General features: G+C 41.1%; 1 protein-coding gene across 2 annotated transcripts in view; it reads left to right on the forward strand.

Moving 5' to 3' along the window:
- rab3gap1 (RAB3 GTPase activating protein subunit 1) overlaps positions 1-24,462 on the forward strand; it is a 110,793-nt gene that overhangs the window by 57,409 nt on the left and 28,922 nt on the right. For both annotated transcript variants that reach the window (XM_053626485.1, XM_053626484.1), the window contains exons 18-23: positions 4,431-4,568; positions 14,318-14,545; positions 15,663-15,759; positions 15,901-16,004; positions 16,099-16,214; positions 20,793-20,895. In XM_053626485.1, the coding sequence (XP_053482460.1) occupies positions 4,431-4,568; positions 14,318-14,545; positions 15,663-15,759; positions 15,901-16,004; positions 16,099-16,214; positions 20,793-20,895 (786 nt within the window). The remainder of the gene's footprint in view (positions 1-4,430; positions 4,569-14,317; positions 14,546-15,662; positions 15,760-15,900; positions 16,005-16,098; positions 16,215-20,792; positions 20,896-24,462) is intronic.

A 24,462-nucleotide genomic window follows, 5' to 3' on the forward strand; every position in this document is an offset into this window, starting at 1 on the left:
ATAATAAATATCAACTGGGTCATTGGGTCTTGTTTCATCATATCATTATATATTATTATAGTTATTGTTGTACAGGAGCTGTTGCTGTTATATGCAGAAACGTACAGATGTCTTGGCTCTTTTTATTTTTTTTTTCCTCTTTCTTTCTATTTATTTATTTTAGTTTTTGTTTGCTTTTGAACATCTGCTCAGGTACACGGTAGCCGGCCCTGCCAGGCTCCAAATCGAGGAAGTTTTCAATCAAAACGATGGCACGATGACGTAAATGAGCTGTAGCGCAGCATGGAAAAGAAAAAAAAAAGACAAAAAAAAAAAAAAGAGTCTTCTGCAGTTAATCAGCATGCAAAAGTAGGGCACAGATGGGTAACTGTAGTTTTTGCCAGCACCTCGTGGCCGTTTTCACAGCTCAGAATATCGAGCCCTGAATTGTGAAGCGTCACAAAAATATACTGCTGGAAAAAGTCTTTGGACGTGCAAGCTGCACCATCCAGCATCTGCATACACACACACACACACACGGTCGGACAAGTCCAACCACGTGATATCGCCTCAGGGCCTTTAGGGCTACTGTTTTTTTTTTTTTCTTTCTTTTCTTGAACCTCACCTGTCTGTGTCTGGCTGCTTTTTTGAGAGCACCCGAGAAAGGAGGAGAAAAGAAAAGAGGAGGAAAAAGTGTCAGCGTATTATATATATATTTTTCTTATTATTATTGGTTTGTTTCATTTTAGATGCAGCAATCTTCTATGCAGTTTCTCACAGCTGTAGTACATCCTTTTATTTATTTATTTTACTCGGCTCTCTTTTTTTCCGTTTGCGTCTTGTTTGCCGTCTGTCATACTTCTGCCTATTCCCTCGCTCTCACTCTACCTCTCTCTCATTATTGCTATAATTTTCTCTCACTCACTCCCTCAACACCCTTTCTCTTTTCCCCCGGCTCCCCCTTTATTAGATCTGAAGCGCGTCCCCTTTTCCTTTAATAATCTCTCATTTCGCTTTGCTTTTAAGGCCCTCCGCTCATCTCATTGCCTCATATTTGTCAATGTCGCGTGCGTTTCGGCGCACCGCCGTTGATTTGTCTTCTGTTTTTGTTTCCGTCTTTTCCTTTGCTCCGAGTCTGAGAGAGGGCTTGTAATTCAGAAGTGGTGAAAGAGAGAATATGAAGGCAGACAAATATTTAAACTAAATAGAATTCATCCATAATTGCCTTTTCTCCACCTTTCAACTTGTTTTAAATTTTATTTTCAAAAGTTCCTCCCGGGATGTGGGGCACGGTGGTCTACGTGGTTAGAACGTTGGCCTCGCACCTCCAGCGTTGGGGGTTCGACTCTCACCTCTGTCCTGTGAGTTTGCGTGTTCTCCTCGTACTTTGGGGGTTTCCTCCGGGTACTCCGGTTTCCTCCCCCAGTCCAAAGACATGCGTTGTAGACTGATTTTCCAAATTGTCCGTAGTACATGTGTGTGATTGTGCCCTGCGATGGGTTGGCACCCGGTCCCGAGTTCCCTGGGATAGGCTCCAGGCTCCCCGCGACCCTGTGTATGATAAGCGGTTCAGAAAATGGATAGAAAGTTCCTTCTTACCTTTTACAATGCAAGACATACAGTGTAAAGGTGGCTGCTTGTGCCATGCTATTGTTCAATGTACCCACTCGAGGGCTAGACCAGTCATATCAGACTGTGCTTTTTATTTTGTTCCATTTCTCAGTGGTTTTTCTGCATGCAGTATTTGTCAGAGAGCTTGCATGTTGCCCTGATTCATTAAGTCACACTCCCTGGTGTGTCCTTCGTGTATTCTGGGCTCAGACTGCATTGTATATCTGTATTCACAAACGGAGCCATTTATGACCAAACAGCTAAATTACCACTGACATTCAGCAAACCCCATTTGGGCTGATTGGCATTATACAACTGCATTACTGTGATCTAATGGTCCACTTGGTGAAGGTGTGGATACAGGTTAGCATGCCGAGGTTAGTGTAATGTACAGCCCTGTTTTTTTTTTTTTGTTTTTTTTTTTGTTGTTGTTTTTTTAGCCAATTATTGTGAAAAAGCTTGAACCAAATGCATATACCAGCCTATATGATCTCAAAGGACGTGACCCTTAAACAAATATTTGTGTTGGAGTACATCAAATGAATAACTTTCTGAGAGACACTACAAGTTTTCAGGATGTTAACTACTGCTGGTAAGATTAGAGCACTTGATAAGGCATGCTTGTAAAAGATACAGGTCTTAAGTTCGAAGAAACAGTTGAAAAATGCTATGATTATTGCACTTTCTGAGAGAGCCATTCTTGTGAAAATGCAAGTATTTGCAATAGACTGTGTAGAGTGAAGAATGGAGTGTGGAATAAAGTAAGGATGGGCTTAGGAATGTAATGAGAACTCGTGTGAAGAAAGGAGTGAGGAATAGAATGAGAAACTGGATGAATGGAGTGACGTATACGAATGGGGTGAAGAAAGGAGTGAGGAATGTAATGAGAAATAGGGTGAAGAAAGGAGTGAGGAATGGGTTGCTGAATGCGGTTAGGAATGGCGTGAAGGATTGGGGGGGAAAGAATGGAGTGGAGTATACGAGTGGGGTGAGGAATGGAGTGAAGTATAGAGTGAGGAATGGGTTGCAGAATGGGGTGAGAAATTGGGTGAAGAATGGGGTGAGGAATAGAATGAGAAATTGGGTGACGAATGGAGTGAGAAATTGGGTGAAGAATATGGTGAGGAATGAGATATAGGGTGCAGAATGCGGTGAGGAATAGAATGAGAAATGGGGTGAGGAATAGAATGAGGAATGGGGTGAGGAATGAGGAAATGGAGTGAAGTATAGAGTGAGGATTGGGTTGCAGAATGGGGTTTGGGGTGAAGAATGGGGTGAGGAATAGAGTGAGGAATAGAATGAGGAAAATGGATGTAGAATGGAGTGAAGTACACGAATGGGGTGAGAAATGAGAAATAGGGTGAAGAATGGGGTGAGAAATGGAATGAAGTATAGAGTGAAGAATGGGATGAGGAAATGGAGTGAAGTATAGAGTGAGGAATGGGATGAGGAAATGGAATGAAGTATAGAGTGAAGAATGGGATGAGGAAATGGAGTGAAGTATAGAGTGAGGAATGGGATGAGGAAATGGAGTGAAGTATAGAGTGAGGAATGGGTTACAGAATGGGGTGAGGAATAGAATGAGAAATTGGGTGAAGAATGGGGTGAGGAATTGGGTGAAGAATGGGGTGAGGAATTGGCTGAAGAATGGACTGAAAAATTCCCCACGTCAACAATTGTATGTTTTTTCTAAGTATGCTAAGTAACAACATGCATTTAAAATGTAAATGGTTTAAAGTTTATTATCTTAGATTAATGTTGTTCATCCCCCATACAGGTCCATGTAAATGAGTTATGACTATAGAAACAATAACCTATTGGAATTACCACATTAATTTAAACCTTTCGCTTGATTTACAGCCGGATCTGCTGTCAGAGCTGCAAGTAGAACTTAGACCATTAATCAACCTTCTGTCCTGCCAGATTTGAGAACTTCATTTAAAGATATCATTCCAGTTCCAGTGAACGTCCCTACTACATTTAGAACCTAATCTGCTTATAGAAAATTGAGATTACCGCCAAATTTAAATGATAAACTTACAATAGGACATGTGTTATTAATCTGATGGGACTGGAGAATGGCATGAACGATGCTGATAATCAAAGTACATTCTCGGAGCCGCACACTCGGAGGAAAGCGCTATCTACCCTCTTCCGCATACATGACCGCACAGATGCCCACGATTGGCTAGTATCACTGTGATTGACAAGGGAGTGAGAGTATGCTATCCGTCCCACCCAGAGAGCACAGCTGAGTTTAAGACTAAACCCCAGAGATACTCTAGTAATAATACATTACCCCCACCTCCCCATAAAGGGCTTAAGACATAAAAGAAATACCTGTAACAAGCTGCTGTTAAATGGCTCTCCTGACTCGTTTGCGTCACGAAATATTAGATCATTTTGAGGTTTTGGTTGCTGGTGAGACTACGAGAGTTCATGATGTCTGGTTTTGTTCCAGTCTTCCCGTAAAGCACTTGTTAGTGAAGCTCAGGGGTCATTAGTGGGCCGAAGGCTCGAGTCTAGAGGTTTCGACTGCTGAGGGACGGCACGAACACACTAATGAATCTGTAAAGCTGTCAGCTGTCTTCAGCTCCGGATCTGATGACTGACAGTCCAATCAAGTGTTCAGCTGAGCAGATTTTTCTACCTAGAGAAACAAGTCATATCGTGTGACCTTGGAGGCCTGGCTCTCTCCAGGATGTCTAAACCGACTGTCAAGTTTTGCAGGAAGTTGTACAAGTTATTTTTGTTACTCCTTAAATTTAGCTGTTAACAATATCACAGAGGAATTGTTCGTGTTGCACAACAGCGAATCTCGTTGGGGTTTTCTTTCTCAGGAGCCAGCGCCCATGACCGAAGACGCGCTGGAGGAACAGTCGGAGGTGTTGGCCAAATTGGGCACGTCGGCTGAGGGCGCCCATCTCCGTGCGCGCATGCAGAGCGCCTGCCTGCTCTCAGACATGGAGTCCTTCAAGGTAAGAATACGTAACTTCTGTAATTCGATATAAATTCAGTTATGTCTGAAGATATTCTGAGGTTAACCTCAATTGTCTACAGCACACGCACGTTAAACGCTCACAGTTAGGTGGCAATAATGCTTCTTGCCACTTACTCACAGAATTTTCAATAAATCTTGAAACACCCTGAAGGGAGAGAGATGAAGTAGTGGAGTTTTCAGGTTCATTACAACCCATGCAAAGTATACTGCCGAATAAGATATTCTTGCGAAAACAAAGCGCCTACATTACATTTGGCCAGAAGTTGATTTCTTGTGATTGATATACACTAATGCTTGACAAAATACCAGAATGAGTACGAGTACGTGTTTTTAGTACTCGTTTATACCGATACTCAAACTAAAATCAGTAGACTACTTGGTATTACGCAAACAGGGATGTTTTTGTGAAGTGTGAAGAAGATGGTTCTAGAACTGAACTTCGTTGCTGAGATTTATTTCCAAGATGATATGGCGCTTGGACCCGCCGACCTTTATGCATTTTGCATAGGAAGGCCGTGTTTTAACATGCTGCGCCATTTCTGTGTTATTGTGCAAAAAGAGCACTCTTGGTGCCCCCCCACCCATGGGAATCTGGACTGACATTAGTCATGTGTTTTCATCTCCTCTCGATTTACTTGCTTAAATATCGAGTTCACTAATGTGAAGTAAAATCTATCAATATGTTTGACTTAGCTAACGTTAGTATAGATTTAACATGAGTTAACAATATTTATGAAGCACGCCGAAAAAGCATCAAGAGGAAATCATGAAAACGGCACTCTTCTGCGACGAAAGAGGCGCTTTATTGACCGAAAGATTACAAATTTAAATACGCTTACGATGAAGTGTGAATGTTTCAAAACATAGTTTGCTTTCCTGCACAGCCATGTTCAATTCAATTCAATTTTATTTGTATAGCGCTTTTAACAGTGGGCATTGTCTCAAAGCAGCTTTACAGAAACGTATGAACACGGGATAGGGATTTTAAGTGTGTGAATTTATCCCTATCGAGCGAGCCGGTGACGAGGAAAATCTCCCTAAGATGATATGAGGAAGAAACCTTGAGAGGAACCAGACTCAGAAGGGAACCCGTCCTCATCTGGGTAACAACGGATAGTGTGAAAGTAAAGGAAAGTTCATTATGGTTTTTATATGAAGTCTGTTTGTTGAACTAGTCCACTGTTCACTAAAGGAGACCTGAGTGCAAAACTGTCTGAGGTAATTGCAGTCCTAAGGCCATAGAAGCAACCGTAGTCCCAGCAACCACAGCGAGAACGTCCATGTGGAATTGAGGTCCAGAACCATTTCCATGGTACTTCAAGCCGTACCATCCTAAGCAATCTCCAGGCTTTAGCCTCCAGTTGATGAGAGCTCCATCCAGAGGTAGGGCATCATGTTCAGACAGCATGGTCAAGTCCGTTGGAGTACTGTACAATGCGGAAAAGAATCTTAGCAAGCAAGATCAGGACCACTCATTGTTCCACTTAAGGCATTGGTTCTCAACAGGGGGGGGGGGGGGGGCGCAAATAATTTTTCAAGACAGGGCATCATTTGGGTACTCTGTTTATTTTATTGCTTTTAAAATAGAATGTGCATCAATGGAAAAACCCAGCGTTCCCTCTGTATTTTCTTTTTGCTGGGGAGAGGCGGAGCTTAGACTACCTTTTATCTAGCTGTCAGTGCAGACCAGTGTTGCCAACTTAGTGACTTTTCAGACCCCTTTTTTGACTTTTTTTTTTTTTTTTTTTTTTGCAAAAGAAAAAGCGCCTAGTGACAAATCGAGCGACTTTCCAAGTGTGGCCAGTTCTGTCCTGCAAGCGCGAGGTCTTGCTTTCCCGCTGCACTCGCGCCTCTCTCTGCGTCTGCTCTGTTCAGTGAAGGGCTGAGAGCCAGAGATTTAACAACGTCATGGATGACGAGACGCGACCCTTCGTCCCAATTTACATCGTGAATATGCGAGTGTTTTTAGAACGCAAGACGAATGGAATCATCACAGCCTGGTTCTCTTGTTCAAAGTAGTTATAGTGTTCAGAAACATTTCCGATCATTCATGTTCCACACCTGTCCGTTGTATAGTTTTATAAAAGGCATAAAAGTTATTTTTTAAAAATCACACATTATAAAAAGTAATTTAAAAAAAAAAAAAGTACAAAAGCGAAAAAACTTCCATCCATCCATCCATCAAAACAGATTATAGATTAGGTTATATATATAGATAGATTTGACATAGAATTGGTAATCATTATACCTGGTCTCCGTCAATATGGGGGTGGGATTTAGTTAAGGGATTGTGGGTCTGCAATATCTTTAACGGAAAGTAGGAGAGTGGCCGAGCTGAGAGGGCGGAGCAGTATCAGAAATGAGCACAAGGTGCCGTGTATTGCACTTTGACTCTCATGCAAAGTGTAGACCTGGCGAGCGAAAGGAAAGGAAGCGTGCATGGCTCAGTGCTCGCAGAATTGAACTGCTCTTCCATATGACAGTTGCTCTGGACACTGTCTTCAATGATCTGTGCTTGTGAATGCCCTGTGCGTGTGCGTGCAATTTACGCAACTCATTTTGCACTCGTTCTTAATGACCGCGTTCACCGATACCGCTCATCGCTCTAAGGTCAGCCACCCTCACACTCTCTAGTAAACATGCTGTTTAAATGCCATAAAATGTATTAGTTTTTTTTTTTTTATCAGGTGACTCATATTGTAAGTAGATGCTGTTTTTCCTCTTGAGCACAGCTTGCAGTCTGTTTCAATACCGTGTTCTCGTAGAACATTCGAATCTAATGTCCGTACTTTGTCAGTATTTGTCAATACAATGGACTTGGTTTAGTGGGACGTTGTGTTTTTTTTTTTTGGGTTTTTTTTGTCAGTTAAATGATATTGTTAAATAAAAACAGAAATGAAAGATTTCCCAAACAGCGCAGTCCCCCGAGGTGTGTTGTAGGCTGGAAAAAAAGACCTTTAGATCTTATTTGCATTACAAAAGTGAAGATAAAACGTTGCAGCAGTATTGTCTTGGGGAGGAAAAAAAAAGAAAAAAAAAAAGAGAGAGACTGTGAAATAAACGAGGAACATCCTCCAGATAAAATATTAACACAACCCGTTTTTTTTCACAGTCTGGCAAATGTACTTAAAAAAAAAAAAAAAAAAAATCTGCAAGACTAAATTGTAGGCTGTTAACATGAAGAATCTAAAAATGGGAGTAGCATTATTCTGGGCATTTTAGGCATGGCAGGCAGAATGTGCCAGCATGTGGTTTTGCCTTAGTCTGTACCGAGGGCTTAATATACAGATGCGTGTGTGTTTACGTGCAAATTTTGCTAGTAGAGAGAAACTTGGCTTATTTATCTACACAAAAGCAGACTTTTTATTTTTATTGTATTTTCTTTTTTTTTTTAGCTGTTCTCCTTGGTGTACTCCTAGTAAACGCAGGTGTGTTTAGTTTCGTTTTAAGAAATGAGTCATGTCATGCGGAGGAACTTCATGCTATCGGTTTTGAGTTGCGTTAATCCGACGTAAGAGATTGACCTCCATATCAAATCTCCAGCGTTATGAGGTTGATCTCACCTGGCTGTTCAAATGAATCTGGTAGCTTGGCAACAGAACACGAGCCGGGCTTTGTCTTCCGGTAATTGCCGATCGTGTCGTCTTTCGGTCGTGCGAGTCACGCTGTCATGTCATAACGAAATGCAGGAGGTCCTGCTCATGCTACATAAACGTGCAGTGCTGACGAACGTTGCGAAGCCGTGTAATCTCCCGGCCTGCGTTCGATCTCCGCAGTCCACTTCTCACACAGAGAAATGTAGATACCGCTTTTGTGTACTTAATTTAATCGCTTATGATATCTCGTTCACCGCTGAGGATTCAGCTAATTAGTAAAGACTGAACATTTGAATTGGATCAGGGAGTTGGCCTAATGAATTAGCGTGGCGGATGCTGAGGTGATTCAAGGTAAGACATTAAGCTGATTAAGCTACATTGAGTGAAGTATTTCTGCTTTTCTTGTTTAATTTCTGAAATAAAGTTATATTCCTGATGTATTCATCATGCTCAAATGGATTCCAAAAAAAAAAAAAAGAAGAAGGGGGAAAAAAAAAAAAAAAAAGCACTAGTCAGGATAATAGAATTTTTCTCTGTTTTTGGTCACATTTCTGATTTTCATCGTTTAGGCTAAAGGCCTTGGCGATTTCAAGTCCCGCTGTAGAGATTTCAACTCGCCTAACACATTCGTCAACGTCACCGAAATGTCAGCAGGTGCAAAGCCGGCGCGAAATATCACTCCATATCTTTAACGTAACAGTGACAGGACTGTAAAGGCAGAGCACCGCGTTTTCAGGCAGGAGATCAAATATCCCCACTTCCTCGTGCCTCTGTCTTAATCTCTGCTGGCCAGAATTTGTCAACCCATTTATAGCTTTCACCTTTATAAAGCGGCAAGGAAATTTAAGGCTGGCATTGCGAGAGGTAAGAGCTGTTCAGCCGTCGTTCGCGGACACCTATTCATCTTCGTAAGCGCCTTATTCCGCTCTGTACATCCTTGTCTGTCGGATAACTTGGAATTATCCCACGGCGCTATTCCGCAGACCATCCGGGGAGATTAAGGAACGAGAGATTTGCAAAGAAAAGGAGGGTGTCTTAAGCACAGCAAGAGCACCCTTGTTTCCAAATCTAGTTTATGTATCGTCTGTGCCGACTGGTTGTTTTTAACTGCAGGGGGCGAAGCTGATGAGGAAAGGTGACGCGTTCTCCCAGCATTTTCCGCTGGCCTACAAAATGCTCTAATTTCTCTCGACGCACCAGTGTTTTTTTTTTTTGTGTTTTTTTTTTTTCTTCTTCTTTCTTTCTTTCTTTCTTTCTTTCCCTGAACTCTCTGAAGCTGCAGCGGATGACTGCTGAGAGCTCAGCTATTGCACTAAATGGCCCCCTTAGCTGAAGATGGCCTCTAAATTTAGCGGCAGTGCTGTCTTTAATTGTGCTTAGCCAAGCATAATTTGGCATTTTGGCTTTAATTGCCATCTCCCTCTGGGTGGAGAAGGGAGACTCGTGGATATGATGAATGAGGTGACTTAAAAATATGACAGCGTTTTGAACCCTCAAAGCACCCCCTCCTCTTTCAACACCACCACTGCTTCCACCATCACTCAAGGCCCTGCAATAAGATCTGTTATGGTACCAGCGTGCATTACTGCTATATTTGGTCTCCATTTCAGCTAGTATGGATACCATTCATGAGGTCTTAAATAGCTTTGATGTCTCATCTAGTCTCTTGATCAAACGCCATTAAGGGCAGATCATCAGCTAGTAATGTTCTGTTAATCAGTAGTGTGTGTGGAATCAGGGGCATGATCGAGCACCCGTTTGTGATTGGCTGGGTATTCGCAGAAATGTTCGCAGGTGGTGTGTGGCATGTTGCGAATGTCAGCTGGTGAATCCACCGGCCACCTCAAAAACACCCTTGCACATTACCCTTAAGTAACCCCTTTTAAAAGAATCGGTTTGCACCTTGTCCGGCCATTAGAACGGCCTGCACGAGGGCATCGCTTTGTTCGTTATAGTGAACTAAGCAAGACGATACCCGGAACCAGTGCAATCAGTATGCAGTGTTGCAGATGCCGATCCCGAAAGAGACCCTAACCGAACAGGCCATTCTCAAACCGGTGCTCGGCCACGCCCCCGCTCCCACGATGTGAAATACCGCAATATCCATGGCCACATCACAATACCATTGTACTGAATTTGCAATGCAGCCGCATTAGATATGCGCCACTCTTGTATAAACAGATGCAGGCCGAACGGTAATTCACATTTGATTGAAGTCTGAGAACTCCTTGCTATACTGTAAAACGTCTCGGTAAACACCCTGTGATGAAATGTGATGAGACGAGCTTGTAGAAATCTCCTTCCACCACCTCGCCTCCCCCTCGCCCGGCTCCCTTAAGTCTCCGAGCTGCCTCATTTCTGTAAAACTTGAATCATTATGTCTTGTTGCTCCGTCTCCTAGTAATTATCGACCGTGCAAGTGCACAGGACTTCCGCAGACAGGCGGAAAGGTCACGCCGAGAAAGTTCGCCGCTGGAATTTGTCAGCCGGCTCATTTACAAAGGCAGCGGCTGACAAGCCTGCGCACTCGTTGCTCACCGTTGGGATTATTCATGCACTGATATCTCTTTGCCAATAAAGAAATAAAAAAGCATTATAGAGGACAAGACTTTTTTTTTTTTTTTTTTTTCTTTTCTTTTCTCTTTCTTTTTTACTATTCCTCCCATTTTCATTCAGGCTTACAGGATGATGCCATGTTACTAGATCTGGGTTGAGCAGTCGCTTAGGGGTGGAATCGGGATTTTATTTAACCTGATGTTGATGTTTTGTTACTATTTGCGCACTGTTAAGAGATAGCATTGATCATCTCTGTAATTCAGAAGTACATTTGGGAGACGCACTGAACTTTGTTTGCTCATGATCAAATGATTTAATATGATTTATATCACTAGTCTCGTGCGATATAGATTTTTCGTTTCTTGTGCTTTTACCTTTTGTTCATATTTTTTTATATTTCATATTTAATCGTAAAAATGATTGAATCTTCACACCTCCAGGTTGGAGTTTGCTTTGCCTGTTCTCCCAGTGCTTTGGGGGTTTCCGCCGGGTACTCCAGTTTCCTCCCCCAGTCCAAAGACGTATTGTAGGCTGATTGGCATTTGGATGGAAACGGATGGATGGATGATGTAATCAGAGTAAACGTCACTGGATATCATGGCAGTGTAATACTGTATGGAGATGAGTAAATCATTAATTCACACAAGTATTTAATACAGCATTGCTTGAATAGTTGAAACGGATTGGTCAGAATGCTTCTGGTTGTGGTATCTATGGTAACGGCTAAGACAGGAATTGTACGATGGAAGCTCCACAAGGATGTGTGGAGAAGTTTTCTGTGAGGAGATGTTTATTTGACATTTTCGGAAAGAGTCTTCAGTATCCGTGCATCGTACGAGTCAGAGGTAAAGCTGTGAATTTACGTTTTCAACACAAAGTCTTCAGGACGGAGGGTTTAGCATTTTGCAATATTTTGATTATTTTTATACTTCCTCGTTAGTCATTGTATGCAGACAATCCAATGTTAGTTCATCAAGGCAGCTTTTGATAGGCCCTTGCATTTTCACCTTCCCCTTTGTGAAATGTTTCTTCTAGCTGTATAATCCTTATATCTGTTATAAATGCAACTCTCACAATGGGTTGGGTGATTTTTAGGTAGATTGATAGTCTCCTTTGAAAGTATTAGAACCGCAAGGCCAATTCCATTGTTTTTGCTATACAGTGCTGTGAAAAAGCATTTCTGACATCCCGATTTCTTCTGTTATTTGCGTGTATCTCGTACTAAATAGTTTCAGAAATTAAAACAAAATCGAAGATAAAACGGAGGCAGCCTGAGTAAACACAAAATACAGTTTTTCAATGATAATGTTATTTATTTAAGCAAAAAAGTTATACAAATCCAACTGGACCTGTGTGAAAAATGTGTCCCCCCCCCCCCCCCCCCCCCAATTAAATAGAACTTTTTCAACAGCATGAAGCTGGTTAAAAGATTTTACCCAGTAATACACTATGCCAAAATTGAAAGAAATTCCAGAAATGATGAGGAAGGAGGTGATATACATCAGTCTGGGATGGGTTACAAAACTATTTCAAGGTTCTGGGACGTCAAAGAACCACCGTGAGAGCCATCATCTCCAAATGGAAAAACTCGGCACAGTATTGAACCTTCCCAGAAGTGGCCGACCTTCCAAATTTCCTCCAAGAGCACACCGACTACACATCCAGGAAGTCACAAAAGAGCCAAGAATAACATCAAAGGACCTACAGGCCTCTCTTGCATCAATAAAGGTCACTGTTCATGACTCCACTATTGGAAAGACACTGGATGCTTTGTTGCTTCAGGGCCTGGGCAACTTGCAGTAATTGAGGGAAACATGAATTCTGCTCTCTACCAGAAAATCCTAAAGGAGTCCTAGAAGTAAATGAAAGACTGATCTCCAGTTATCAGAAGCGTTTGGTTGCAGTTATTGCTGCAAAAGGTGGCACAACCAGATTTGAAGTTTAAGAGTGCAATTGGCTTTTCACATGAGTGATGGATGTTGGATAACTTTATTTATTTATTTATTTATTTATTTATTGCATCGACAAAAAAATAAATAAATAAAAACTGTATCGTGTGTTTACTCAGGTTGCCTTTGTTTTATGCCGTATTTCGTTTGAATGTCTAAAATTATTTAGTATGAGAGATACACAAAAACCGAAGAAAGCAAATACATTTTCACAGCACTGTACACTGAATACATTTGGGTTTGAGATCAAAAGACGAGTATGACATGACATCAGAATTTCAGCTTTCATTTCCTGATCTTTACATCTAGATGTGTTAAAACAACGCAGAACACGGCGCCTTTTGTTTGAACCAACCCATTTTTCAAGTGATCAGATATATCTAATCATGTGACTGACCGGTGTTTCTTGTTGGCCAGGTGTGTCCTGTTAGATTTCTGGTTTAAATAATTAATCCATCTGGATGTCTGCTCTTGGTTTGAGCTGCATTTACTCTTGGTGAAGACTACATTTTGTTGTTAAAAAGGATAAACCAGCATGAAGACCGTAGAGATGTCTATGGGAGAAAAGCAAGCCATTTTGAAGCTGAGAAAAGCAGGAAAATCAATAAAGAGCCGTTGCACGAGCATTGCGCATAGCCAATATAACAATTTGGAATGTCCTGAAAAAAGAAAGAAACCACTGGTGTGCTGACAAAGCAGACACCGAACAGGGCGGTCAAGGAAAGAAACAGCAGCTGATGACGAACATTGTGAGAGCGGAGAAGAGAAAGACAGCAGTCCGTGACCTCACTAACAACCTCCGCATCTTTTGATGGGAAACCTAAACGTCTTGAGTGTATAGAGAAAGAACTGGCCTTGCTGCTCGAATACTTTCAGAGGAGACAGTATAACAGCCAATATTTCCTGTTTCAGCAAGCTGTACATCTAGCAGTTTTCATAAGGCTTTTCCTTAGACATACATTACTGCTACCAAGTCTCCTAATGAGCAAGTGGTAAACTTCCTGACCAAGCAGTTTGAAGCTTCATGTAGCAATTAAGGTCGTTAAGGCTTCACAATTCACTCTTTCTTAATTGTTACACCGTCTTTTGTATGATCAGTCAATCATAACATTTACATTACAGATTGATTCCGTAAGGATAACGATTCGACAAAAGGAAATATTTCCGATTCATCCGCATTCGTTATACGAGAGTCCACAGCTGTGTGTAAATATATTCCGAAACCTATCCAGATGTAGCACTGTAAGTGCGATGTAATATATCGCCCATGTCAAGAGGAGGATCTGAAGCCGAGGGGATTAGAAGCCTATGCCGACCCTTTGTGGTAACTGTTTCCAAATCGTACGGACTTTACTGAGCAGCGAACGACGGATCTAATCTTTAGTGGTTCTTAACAGAATTAATAACGCAAGAGTTTTGTGTGGAAGAATAATGCAGCGTTGCTTTTTATACTGGGGAACATGTAGCATCCAGATTCCGATTTCTAAACGCATTAAATGATATCGCAGTAAGTCATACTTCAAACAACAAAGTTTGTCAAAGATATGAATGTATATGTTTACATTTGGTTCTGCTGTGTGTGTGCGTGTGTGTGTGTGTGTGTGTGTGTGTGAAAACTCCCTCAGGCGGCCAATCCTGGCTGTTCCCTGGAGGATTTTGTGCGCTGGTACTCGCCAAGAGACTACGTGGAGGAGGAAGTGAGCGATGAGGCGGGCGGGACGGTGGTCCAGGGATCGCTGAGTGCCAGGATGAAGATACCGGGCAACATGTGGGTGGAAGCATGGGAGAGTGCCAAGGCCACACCAGCACGTAGGCAGAAGCGGCTGTTCGACGACACTAAAGAAGCCGAGAGGGTACGCATCTTCACTGCATCATTTCTCCTGAGCTGGTAGGAGCTGGTGTGCAGAAGAAGCTTTAGACACTTTTTCTTTCTCTTGATTCCTTTTGAACTGACAGCAAAAAAAAAAAAGATTCATATCAAGTGATATAACCAAGGCATTTACGAGCCTGTGTATACCATGTGTCTCATTAAATTTTTTTTATTTTTTTATTTTTAAATGAGTATGACCGGGCGGAATGATTCGAAAAGACGTTCATTTGACAGATCTATAGTAAGACCGTTTAAGCTCCCAGACAGTGCTAGGTTTTTTTTTTGTTTGTTTGTTTGTTTGTTTTATTTTATAAAGTCCCTTTAAAGCAGTCTGAATTCTTTCACTGTCCCCAGTTCCTTCAAGGACTCCTGTGTGAAAGCGATAACAATTAGCAAGATTCCCTTTCGAATGCTGCAAAGCTCCTTCAGACTCAAGGACTCTTTGAAGTCCTGTCCCATCTGCATGCCACCTGCGCGATGGATAAAAAAAAAAAAAAAAAAAATCTGTACCCAGTTGCTGCAGTGATCAAATGCAGGCTCGAGCGAGTCCCGAGTGGTTGCGTGCCTGCAAAAGTGGTAAAATGGGTCAGAACGCAAAGCTTGGGCAAGGTGTCCTTTCCCACGCGCCGAGTTGAAGGGGAGTTCAGGAGAACCGTTGCCAGCTTGAAGGTCGTCGTCGCTGCGTGTCCTTCAGCAGTCTGTTAAGCTCTTTTGGGGAAACATGAAGTGAAGGGTTTAGTTTGAATTCATTTACTGATTTAATTTTGCTTTCCCTTTAGGTTTGTTTTTTTTTTTTTTTTTTTTTTAACCGCTCTAGTAACTTGTCCTAGCCAATGACGCATTTTGCTTTGGTCTAGTATACCGAGTAGCCTCCAGCAGGTCACTGAGACACAAGACTTCTATTTTTAAAAAAAAAAATTATAAAAAATTTAGGCGTATAGGTGTTTGAAATGGGGACAGGACAGAAAATATTATGGAGACACTTAACACAATGTACTTGTGTCCACCTGGTATTTGTTATAAGGGTAAGGAATGGATTAGTGTCAAATTATAGACACTTAATATATATGTGTGTGTGTGTTTATTTGTGTGCTGTGTAGGTGCTGCATTATCTGGCAGTCCAGAAACCTTCTGACCTCACACGACACCTGCTGCCCTGCATCGTCCATGCTGCTATACTCAAAGTGAAGGAGGAAGGTGAGTGCACTCAAGGTTACTCACATGAAGTGTTTGTGTGTGTCAATGTGTGAGGGCTAGTTTTTGTTCTTGTTGTTGTTTAAAAGAATCTCCTTTTTCTCTTTCTCTCACACACACACACACACACACACTCGCATGCAGAGGCGGTTGAGGACATCGCATCGGTGCGTAAAATCATTCCTCAGGTCAGCTCTCATGCCAGTAAACTGCTGCGCCACCCCAGTCCTGATCTCAAGAAACTGGAGGTAAGGCATAAAAGTCAGCTATGTTAGCCTTTTTAAAGCGCGCACACTTTTAATATCATGGCTAATCTTTTCTACGCTTTGGCTTTATTCCCAGGATACTATTAACCAGATCACGATGCTGGAGGCCACAATTGCCCGGGCTCGATCTCTCAGAGCTAAGTTTGGCCTCGGGAAAGGAGAGAGACGAGAGGACACTGAGGATCTCGAGCTGTACATATCCTGTCTCATATATCGGTTTCATATATTAACATTAAATCAGTGGCGGTTCGTTTATGGGTGCGGATGAGGATTATCCAGTTTCTACCTTACTTCTTTCGAACGGCCAACGATTTCAAAAATATTTCTGTTTGACAAGCCGATGTGCTATTGATTTGATCTCGGGAGTTGTTTAGCTCCGTGGAGTTATTATTACAAAACAAGCGCTAATAGAGGCCCATTGGGGCAGGATTCACACTGCCTCGTGCTTGCGTTCTATGAATGTTGTTATCAGCGGAGCTGGAGCAGCAGTCATGATGGTTAAACACAGGGTTGCCAAGGTCACGGTTTTACACTTCTCTCTGTGTGTGTGTGTGTGTGTGTGTGTGTGTGTGTGTGTGTATATATATATTAGAGATGCACCAATACTAAATTTCTCAGCCGATAACCGATTATTCAGATCGTTCTGCCTTTTATGCCTTCTTATAAACGAATAATAATTAATTCCACAATTCTGAAGGAAATGCAAATAAAACCTTTATTCTCTCCATCTCAACAAGTTGTTTCACCGTAACTGGTCTCATAAACATTAACACATTACTCTAATTAACATTAACACATGAACTAAATTCTAAAGATTAAAGTAAAATTTCTTAACTTCTTGAATGTTGTTAATTCATATTAACATTGACTGAATTGTAAAAATCCTCCTGTTAGTCTCACATTCACTCTCCACAAACACAAGCATTTCTACTTCATCACTGACATCAAACTGGTAATATATAATATACACTTTTTATATATTAACATTAACTGGATATGAAATATACTACTCTACAAATATATTTTTCTGTGCGATATATATACTTTTTTGTCAACTGGGCTTCATTTGAATCTTTCAACGTTGTACTGTGCTTTAATTCTTGCTGGAGCAGCGCGGCAAAAAAACCCAATTAGAAACTCCCGCTTCACTGCTGCAGCGTCCGGTGTAAAATTTTATCAGTACAGAGATGACAGAGATTACAAACTGCAGTTTTGTCGTCATTCCACACAAGAGACATCGTCTTTACACACAGCACGAAATCGATGTGTTTTCCCGCCCTCTTTTGATTGACAGGATATAATCGGCCCTGATCATCGGATGTTTTTAAACTATCGGCCGATGGCGTGAAAAATAGCCTTTATCGATATGATAGCCTATAGCGGGAAAGTAGATACATCGGTGCATCTCTAAAAGATATAAATGTATGTATATATGTGTGTATGTGGGTGTGTATGTATATGTGTCGATCAGTGGGTCATGTCGATCAGAAACTGCGTGTGTACCCCGTCCGTCACACAAAGGCTGAGAAAAAGAAGTCAGTCTCTCTCTTCTAATTCCCGAACCATTTGGACTAGTTTCAAATCTTTTGTGTGGTTTTTTTGAGTAATTTGACTGAAAATGTTTGCTGCAACCTGGCAACCCTGCTTAGTGATATTAACTCTTCTTTGTTTGACTCGCACTTTCTGACATAGCGATGGGAAACACATCCGCCGCATCGAGGACAGAACAAATACACGTCTAAAACCACTCAATACGAGCTACTAGACAGCCCGCTGGATGCCTCCATGTACAGTCCCCTCCGAAACTCTTGGAACAGCAAGGCCAATTAAAATTTTTTGTGCTATACACCATAGACATTTGGGTTTGAGATCAAAAGATGGATATTAGACGAGTGTTTAGGATTTCAGCTTTTATTTCCTGGTATGTACCAATTTTAGGCGAGCAAAAGTCTAGGAACAGAGAAGAGGAAAATTAAAGTAAGTAACACTTTATATTTGGTAGATTATCTCTTGCCTGCGATAACTGCATCAAGCCGGTGACTCGTTGACATCAACAAACTGTTGGGTTCATCTTTTGTGTTGCTTTTCCCACAGCCTCATTTATTTGTTGTTGTTTTGGGGGGGGGGGCGTCTCTTCCTCCAGTCTCCTCTTCAGGAGGTGGGTGAAGGTCTTGTGATTGATTGGCCAGTTTAAAACCTCCTGCGTTTCCCCCAAGATGAAGTCTGTTTATTGGGTTGGCGTTGTGTTTTGGATCATTGTCTTGCAGCATGATAAAGTTCCTACCGATTCATTTGGATGCATTTCTCTGTAAACTGGCAGACAAAAGGTTTCTGCAGGCTACTCCATTCATTCTGCTGCTACCATCATGAGTTACATCATTAATAAAGATTAGTGAGCATCTTCCAGAAGCAGCCATGCGAGCCCAAGCCATAACACTACCTCCACCGTGTTTCACAGATGAGCTCGTATGTTTCTCTCATTGTTTGTCATCAGCTGCTGTTGTTTTCTTTGGCCGACTCACTCGGTGTCTGTTGCTCTTTCTTTTTCAGGACATTCCAAATAGCTGTATTGGCTATGCCCAATGTTTGTGCGTTGATTGATTGATTGATTGATTGATTTTCCCTCTTTTCTCAGCTTCAAAATGGCTCGCTTTTCTCCCATAGACAGCTCTCTGGTCTTCATGTTGGCATTTTAACAACAAATTGCAGTCATCACAGGTGAAACTGAAGGCTCAAACCAAGCATAGATGTTCAGAGCTCTATATTCTTTAAACAGTCACTCTAACAGGACACACCTGGGTAATAAGAAACACCTGTCAGTCAAATCTTCCAATATTTTTGCTCTCCTATAACTTGGGTGCTCTGATACACAATATGCTACGTTTAGCACGTCTACATATAAATACCAGGATAATAAAAGCTGAAATTCTAAACTCTCTCTCTTCTCATATTGATCTTTTGATCTCAAACCCAAATGTCTTCCAATAATTTGGGATTGGCCTGTATATTGTTGGCCCTCCTATTATGGGGTATACTCTAAAAATTCATTGGCTTATAGCACAAGTCAAGTGTGATACCCTTAAACAATGGAGTCTAGAGGCGTTGTCGTTATTAATATCATCCTGCATCCCCCAAAAATCCGCTGCTGATTCGAATCATAGTGGTTTTGTGAAATTGTTGCCTGTTTTTCACTTTGTGTAGCTGCTATATTTTAGAGTCAAAATAATAGCAGAGCTGGTAATCAACAGATTACTCCGGGGTCCTGAAACAACAATAACTCCTCTCAAAGAGAAGAACAATTTTGTTTCAAGAGCCCGGCTGAGTACACAAGAGCTATTAGGAAGAAAAAAAAAAAAACTTCTTTAATAGATCCCTGAGCTAAAGCTAAATCCCTTTCATAGATCACCCTGTATCGAAGGAACGGCCAAGTGCTGGGAGGATATCATTATAGATGACCAGGCATGCGTCTCGGCGTATGTCAGCACTGCGCGTGTTTGTTTGTTTGTTCTGCACAAGCAAGACCCAAAATAGATTCCGCTTAGATGTGTAGAAGGCAGCATCACGGGCAGTGACCCGCCGGAGCCGCGAAGGCCGTTCAAGAGCAGCATGTGGCTTTGACGGGTTCAGCCCGGGTCATGTCACACAAAAGGCTTGCGGGCCTCGTTAGTTCCCAGGGGTCAGTTAGAGGTTAGCATGGGGTAGGACAGGAGAAGCTTGCCGGCCTCATTAAGGAGAAACTCTCAGCTCCCTTGGAGGATGGGAAGGGATGAGTGTGTGAGTGGGCGAGTTAAGATATGAGATATATCTTATATATATATATATATATATATATATATATATATATATATATATATATATATATATATATATATAAAATACGTGTGTGTGTGTATATATATATATATATAAAATACGTGTGTGTGTGTATATATATATATATATATATATATATATATATATATATATATATATATATATATATAAAATACGTGTGTGTATATATATGTGTATGTGTGTGTGTGTCTATATATATATATATATATATATATATATATATATATATATATATAAAATACGTGTGTGTATATATATGTATATATATATATATATATATATATATATATATATATATATATATATATATATATATATATAAAATACGTGTGTGTATATATGTGTGTGTGTGTCTATATATATATATATATATATATATATATATATATATATATATATATATATATATATATATATATATATATATATAATATATGAGAGGAAGGGAGAGTGGATAAACAAGCCCAGGCAACTTCAGCGAATGAAAATGCTGAGAATAATATTTAAGAGTATGACGGTAATTTTTTTAAGAGACTTTTTGAGAAAAGGTGAATGCTTTCTGTGCACAGCTTTTAAACAGGGCTGGTGTACTGAAAAACTACAGCAGGCACCTGGCTCTTTTTTATTTTTTTTGTATTTCTGTTTTAATGAGTCAGAGTTTTTTTTTTTTGCTTGAGGTGTAGGAGCGTGTTCTCCGGCTCGCTTGGTACTAAAATGAGACGAATCGAGCAAGTGCAATTATGAAAGCATTTGTCCGGCCCCCCCTCCCCGGCGGCTCGATTCAGTTTCACTCACCTCAACCTCTGTCTCGCTCTGTTTCTGGACATATCTCCCGTACTGTACGTTAACCAAAATAATTGTATGCATGCGTGCAATCTGACAAAGACGATACGTCATGCGTTTCCTCAGTTCTGTCCTCTCTTTACACCCTCTCAGGTTCGTGAGCTCTCTGTTAGAAGAGCCCGAGGTGGCCGTGATTGGCGCGGGACGGGGTCCGGCAGGAAGCATCATCCATAAACTGTTCGTCAGCGCTCAGCGGGTAAACACTCCTCTTGCTTACGCACACACACACACACACACGCATATTGCCTCTATAGACCGTTTTCCGAGTCCTGGACTCGCATTGTGTTGCATGAGCCACTGCGGCCTCCAGGTCGAAGAAAGAGCTTGAGCAGAAAATTTCCACCTATTGATTGGCAGCCTGTAGGGGGCGTGGCTAATAAGCATGACAGCCAAACAGTGAAAATCATTGCACCTTGCTCTAAGCCAGTGCCTGTTTTTGCGGATTCCCTTTGAGCTCACACAGGAGAGCCGGTGTGTCATGTTGCATGTGTTTGAAAATGTTGCAAATATTATATTCAGCATCAGTTAGAGCAAACTGAACTAATTTTCTTTTTTTTTTCTTTCTTTCTTTCTTTATCAGACTTCCACAGTATAGGGGTCATTCCTATCTCAAATGGTGCAATAATTGTAAAGTCGGTAGCTCGGCCATATTTAATTATCCGGATTTTTGTATCGGCGTTACAAAACCGCCATTTTTTTATTATTTTTTTTTTACATTTTATTTTACTTGCTTTAACTGTGATGGCCATCTTTGTGTCATGGCACACAACAAAATTTGGTTATGCAGCTGAATGGTCCCGGTCCTGAACAAAAACGGATCTCTAGGTCATCAAATTATACCAAGTAAAATAAAACAAACAAAAAAAAAACAATTCATAAAGGTAATCACTCAAAAAAAAAAATGTTTAAACAGTTGAGCAACCTGCATTGGACCACTTGAGATGGAATGACCCATAGGTGATCATCCAAAACTGGAGAAAAAGCATATCACTTACAATATTCTTTGCTTTAAATTTGCATGAAGAAGTAACGCATCACGATCCGAACTAGCGCTGAAGAACGTTAAATCATATAGAATGAATAAATGAGAAGAGCCATCATTCATAGGATGTACACTGTTTTGCAATAATAGACTGTTGGAGGAAAAAAAAAAAAAAAAAAAGTGCTCTCCCCGGCATACGCGAGCTGTTTTTAGCTGTTCATCATAATTAACTAAATTAATTAAATGAAGCAGATATCTGGGTTTTCATTTAGAGTGCTTTAATGTGACACAGAGGTAATTTAACACGCTGGCCGATCTACTTGTTTAAAAAGGAGAAGAAGGAAGAAAAAAAAAAAAAAAACGCCCACACCTACTCATCTCAAGTAGAAAAAAAAAAACAAAAAAAAAAAACGAAACGTTTACGCATTAAAGCGTTAAATTGTTTTTGAGATGAGGCCTTCGTCAATTTCTTTTATTCGGTGACGATCGCTTTTGTTTTGATGAGGTACTTTTTCCGTCACATCGTCTCGAACCCAAGACGACACTTTGGCCACACGCGTCTGACACGCCGGATCGGATAAATTCATGCTTTCGATGAAGCTGGCTTGAAATTCAGGCCCCGTTTAACATTAGTGCGTTTTGGTTTTGCTACAGTTACGCCCGTCGTCTACACTACTCCGGCGTTTTCCACCCTCGAAAGCGGAGACTTTTGGAAACGCCGAAGACCCCGTTTTAGTTTGAAACTCCACCTCAGTCTCACAGGAAGATAATTGGTCACGTTGTCTGCAGCACGTTCTATATGAATATCAATGTCCCGGCTCAGGCAAACTTCGCCTCGAACGCCCTCCGTGTGAGTTCATGCGCCAACGTAGAGCCAAGCTAACCTCTACCATGACTCTGAATAAGATTGATTTGTAATGCATAATTTTACCGCCTTTTTTTTTTTTTTACGTTATGCGTAAAGTTTGTGCTTTTCACAACATATGATTAGAGACATGCTGGGCTCCTGGAACTTCTCCTCTGCAAACAAACATGTGGTAAGGTGCGGTTCGCTGAGGGGGGGGGAGGGGGAAGAAGAGAAAATGCCAGAATTAGTTTTTTTTTTTTTTCCACAAGATTTGATCTTGTGTTTTCAAAACTTTCGACCGAGCTCAGGACCGAACCCGGGCCTCTGGTGTTGTGAAACGGCAACATCACCCACGTCGCTATTGTATCGTGCACGGATTCATCAGGTTCATTTCGTTTAATCGGCTCGCGTCAACACTCGTTCCCTCCAGGATTCCGCAAGGAAATTCCGCAATATTCGGAGTACAGTACAGCTAAAAGCTCTCGTTTACCAACAAACATCGCTGCGGAAGACCGTGCAAAACGATTTTCCGGAAAAATTCGAAAAAGCACAAAAACTCGCAAATTTTGGAAAAAAGACCCAGCAAAATCGATGCGTTTTTGGTCGCGATCACAAAAAAAAAAAACACAAAAAAAACACTTGGCGAGATCCTGTACGGAGTGATTTACTACATGAATTGGTCACACTCACTCTACAGTTCTGTAATTCGAACTAATAATGAGAAATGGCTTTAAATTCAATTTCGTATAAGCGATGACATCAACTTCTTATGTGAATATTCTTATGTAAACTGGTCTCTCAAATCTGACCAACCACGATTGTTTTCTTCAGTGTAACACAGGTATCTGTATGCGCATTATCCTAAAGAATCTACAGGATAAAAACCTCTCTGCATTTCCATGTGACTTGTTTTAAAGAATGAAGTTGATGACGGCGGACTCTATAGTCAGTACTCCGAGGCATCATCTTATTCAAATATCTTTCAGAGCAGCAGCTGCGAAAGTGTTGAACTGAAGTTTTTAACTGAAATTAGAACAGTTTAGCCAGTGTTTACAAATTCTGATCCCTTGCTACTGAGGTACAGGAGACACCTGGGAACGCTAGGCGTTTCTGCTTTCTCAGCCAAAGCTAGACCAAATGCCACTCAAATGGGGAAATGGGAAAAGATGCGGCATGTGAAAGACTCCTTTAGTTCTGGTTGCTGTCCATTTCGTTTTGTTCAGACCTGGGTGAGCTGTAGAGATGCACCGATGTTTCGGCCGATAAAGGCTATCTTTCACTCCATCGGCCGATAGTTTAAAAACATCCGACGATCAGGGCCGATTATATCCTGTCAATCAAAAGAGGGCGGGAAAACACACAGATTCCGTGCTGTGTGTAAAGACGATGTCTCTTGTGTGGAATGAGGACAAAACTGCAGTTCGTAATCTCCGTCATCTCTGCACTGATAAAATTTTACACCGGACGCCGCAGCAGTGAAGCGGGAGTTTCGGCGTCGAGTCTAATTGTTTTTTTGGGGTTTTTTTCCCGCGCCGCTCGAGCTGAATTAAAGCCCAGTACACTGTTTAAAGATTTAAATGATGAGTTGACAAAAAAAGTATATATATCGCACAGAAAAATATATTTGTAGAGTAGTGTATTTCATATCCAGTTAATGTTAATATATAAAGAAGTTGATATTATATTTTACCAGTTTGATGTCAGTGATGAAGTAGAAATGCTTGTGTTTGTGGAGAGTGAATGTGAGACTAACGGGAGGTTTTTTAGATTGCAGTCAAATTTAATATGAATTAATAACATGCAATAAGCTTGCTTTAATCTTCAGAATTTAGTTCATGTGTTAATGTTAATTAGAGTGATGGGTTTTCTGTTTATGAGACCAGTTACTGTGAAACAACTTGTTGAAATGGAGAGAATAACGTTTTTATGTGCGT

The sequence above is a fragment of the Ictalurus furcatus genome, chromosome 6, assembly GCF_023375685.1.
Source record: "Ictalurus furcatus strain D&B chromosome 6, Billie_1.0, whole genome shotgun sequence".
NCBI lineage: Eukaryota > Metazoa > Chordata > Actinopteri > Siluriformes > Ictaluridae > Ictalurus > Ictalurus furcatus.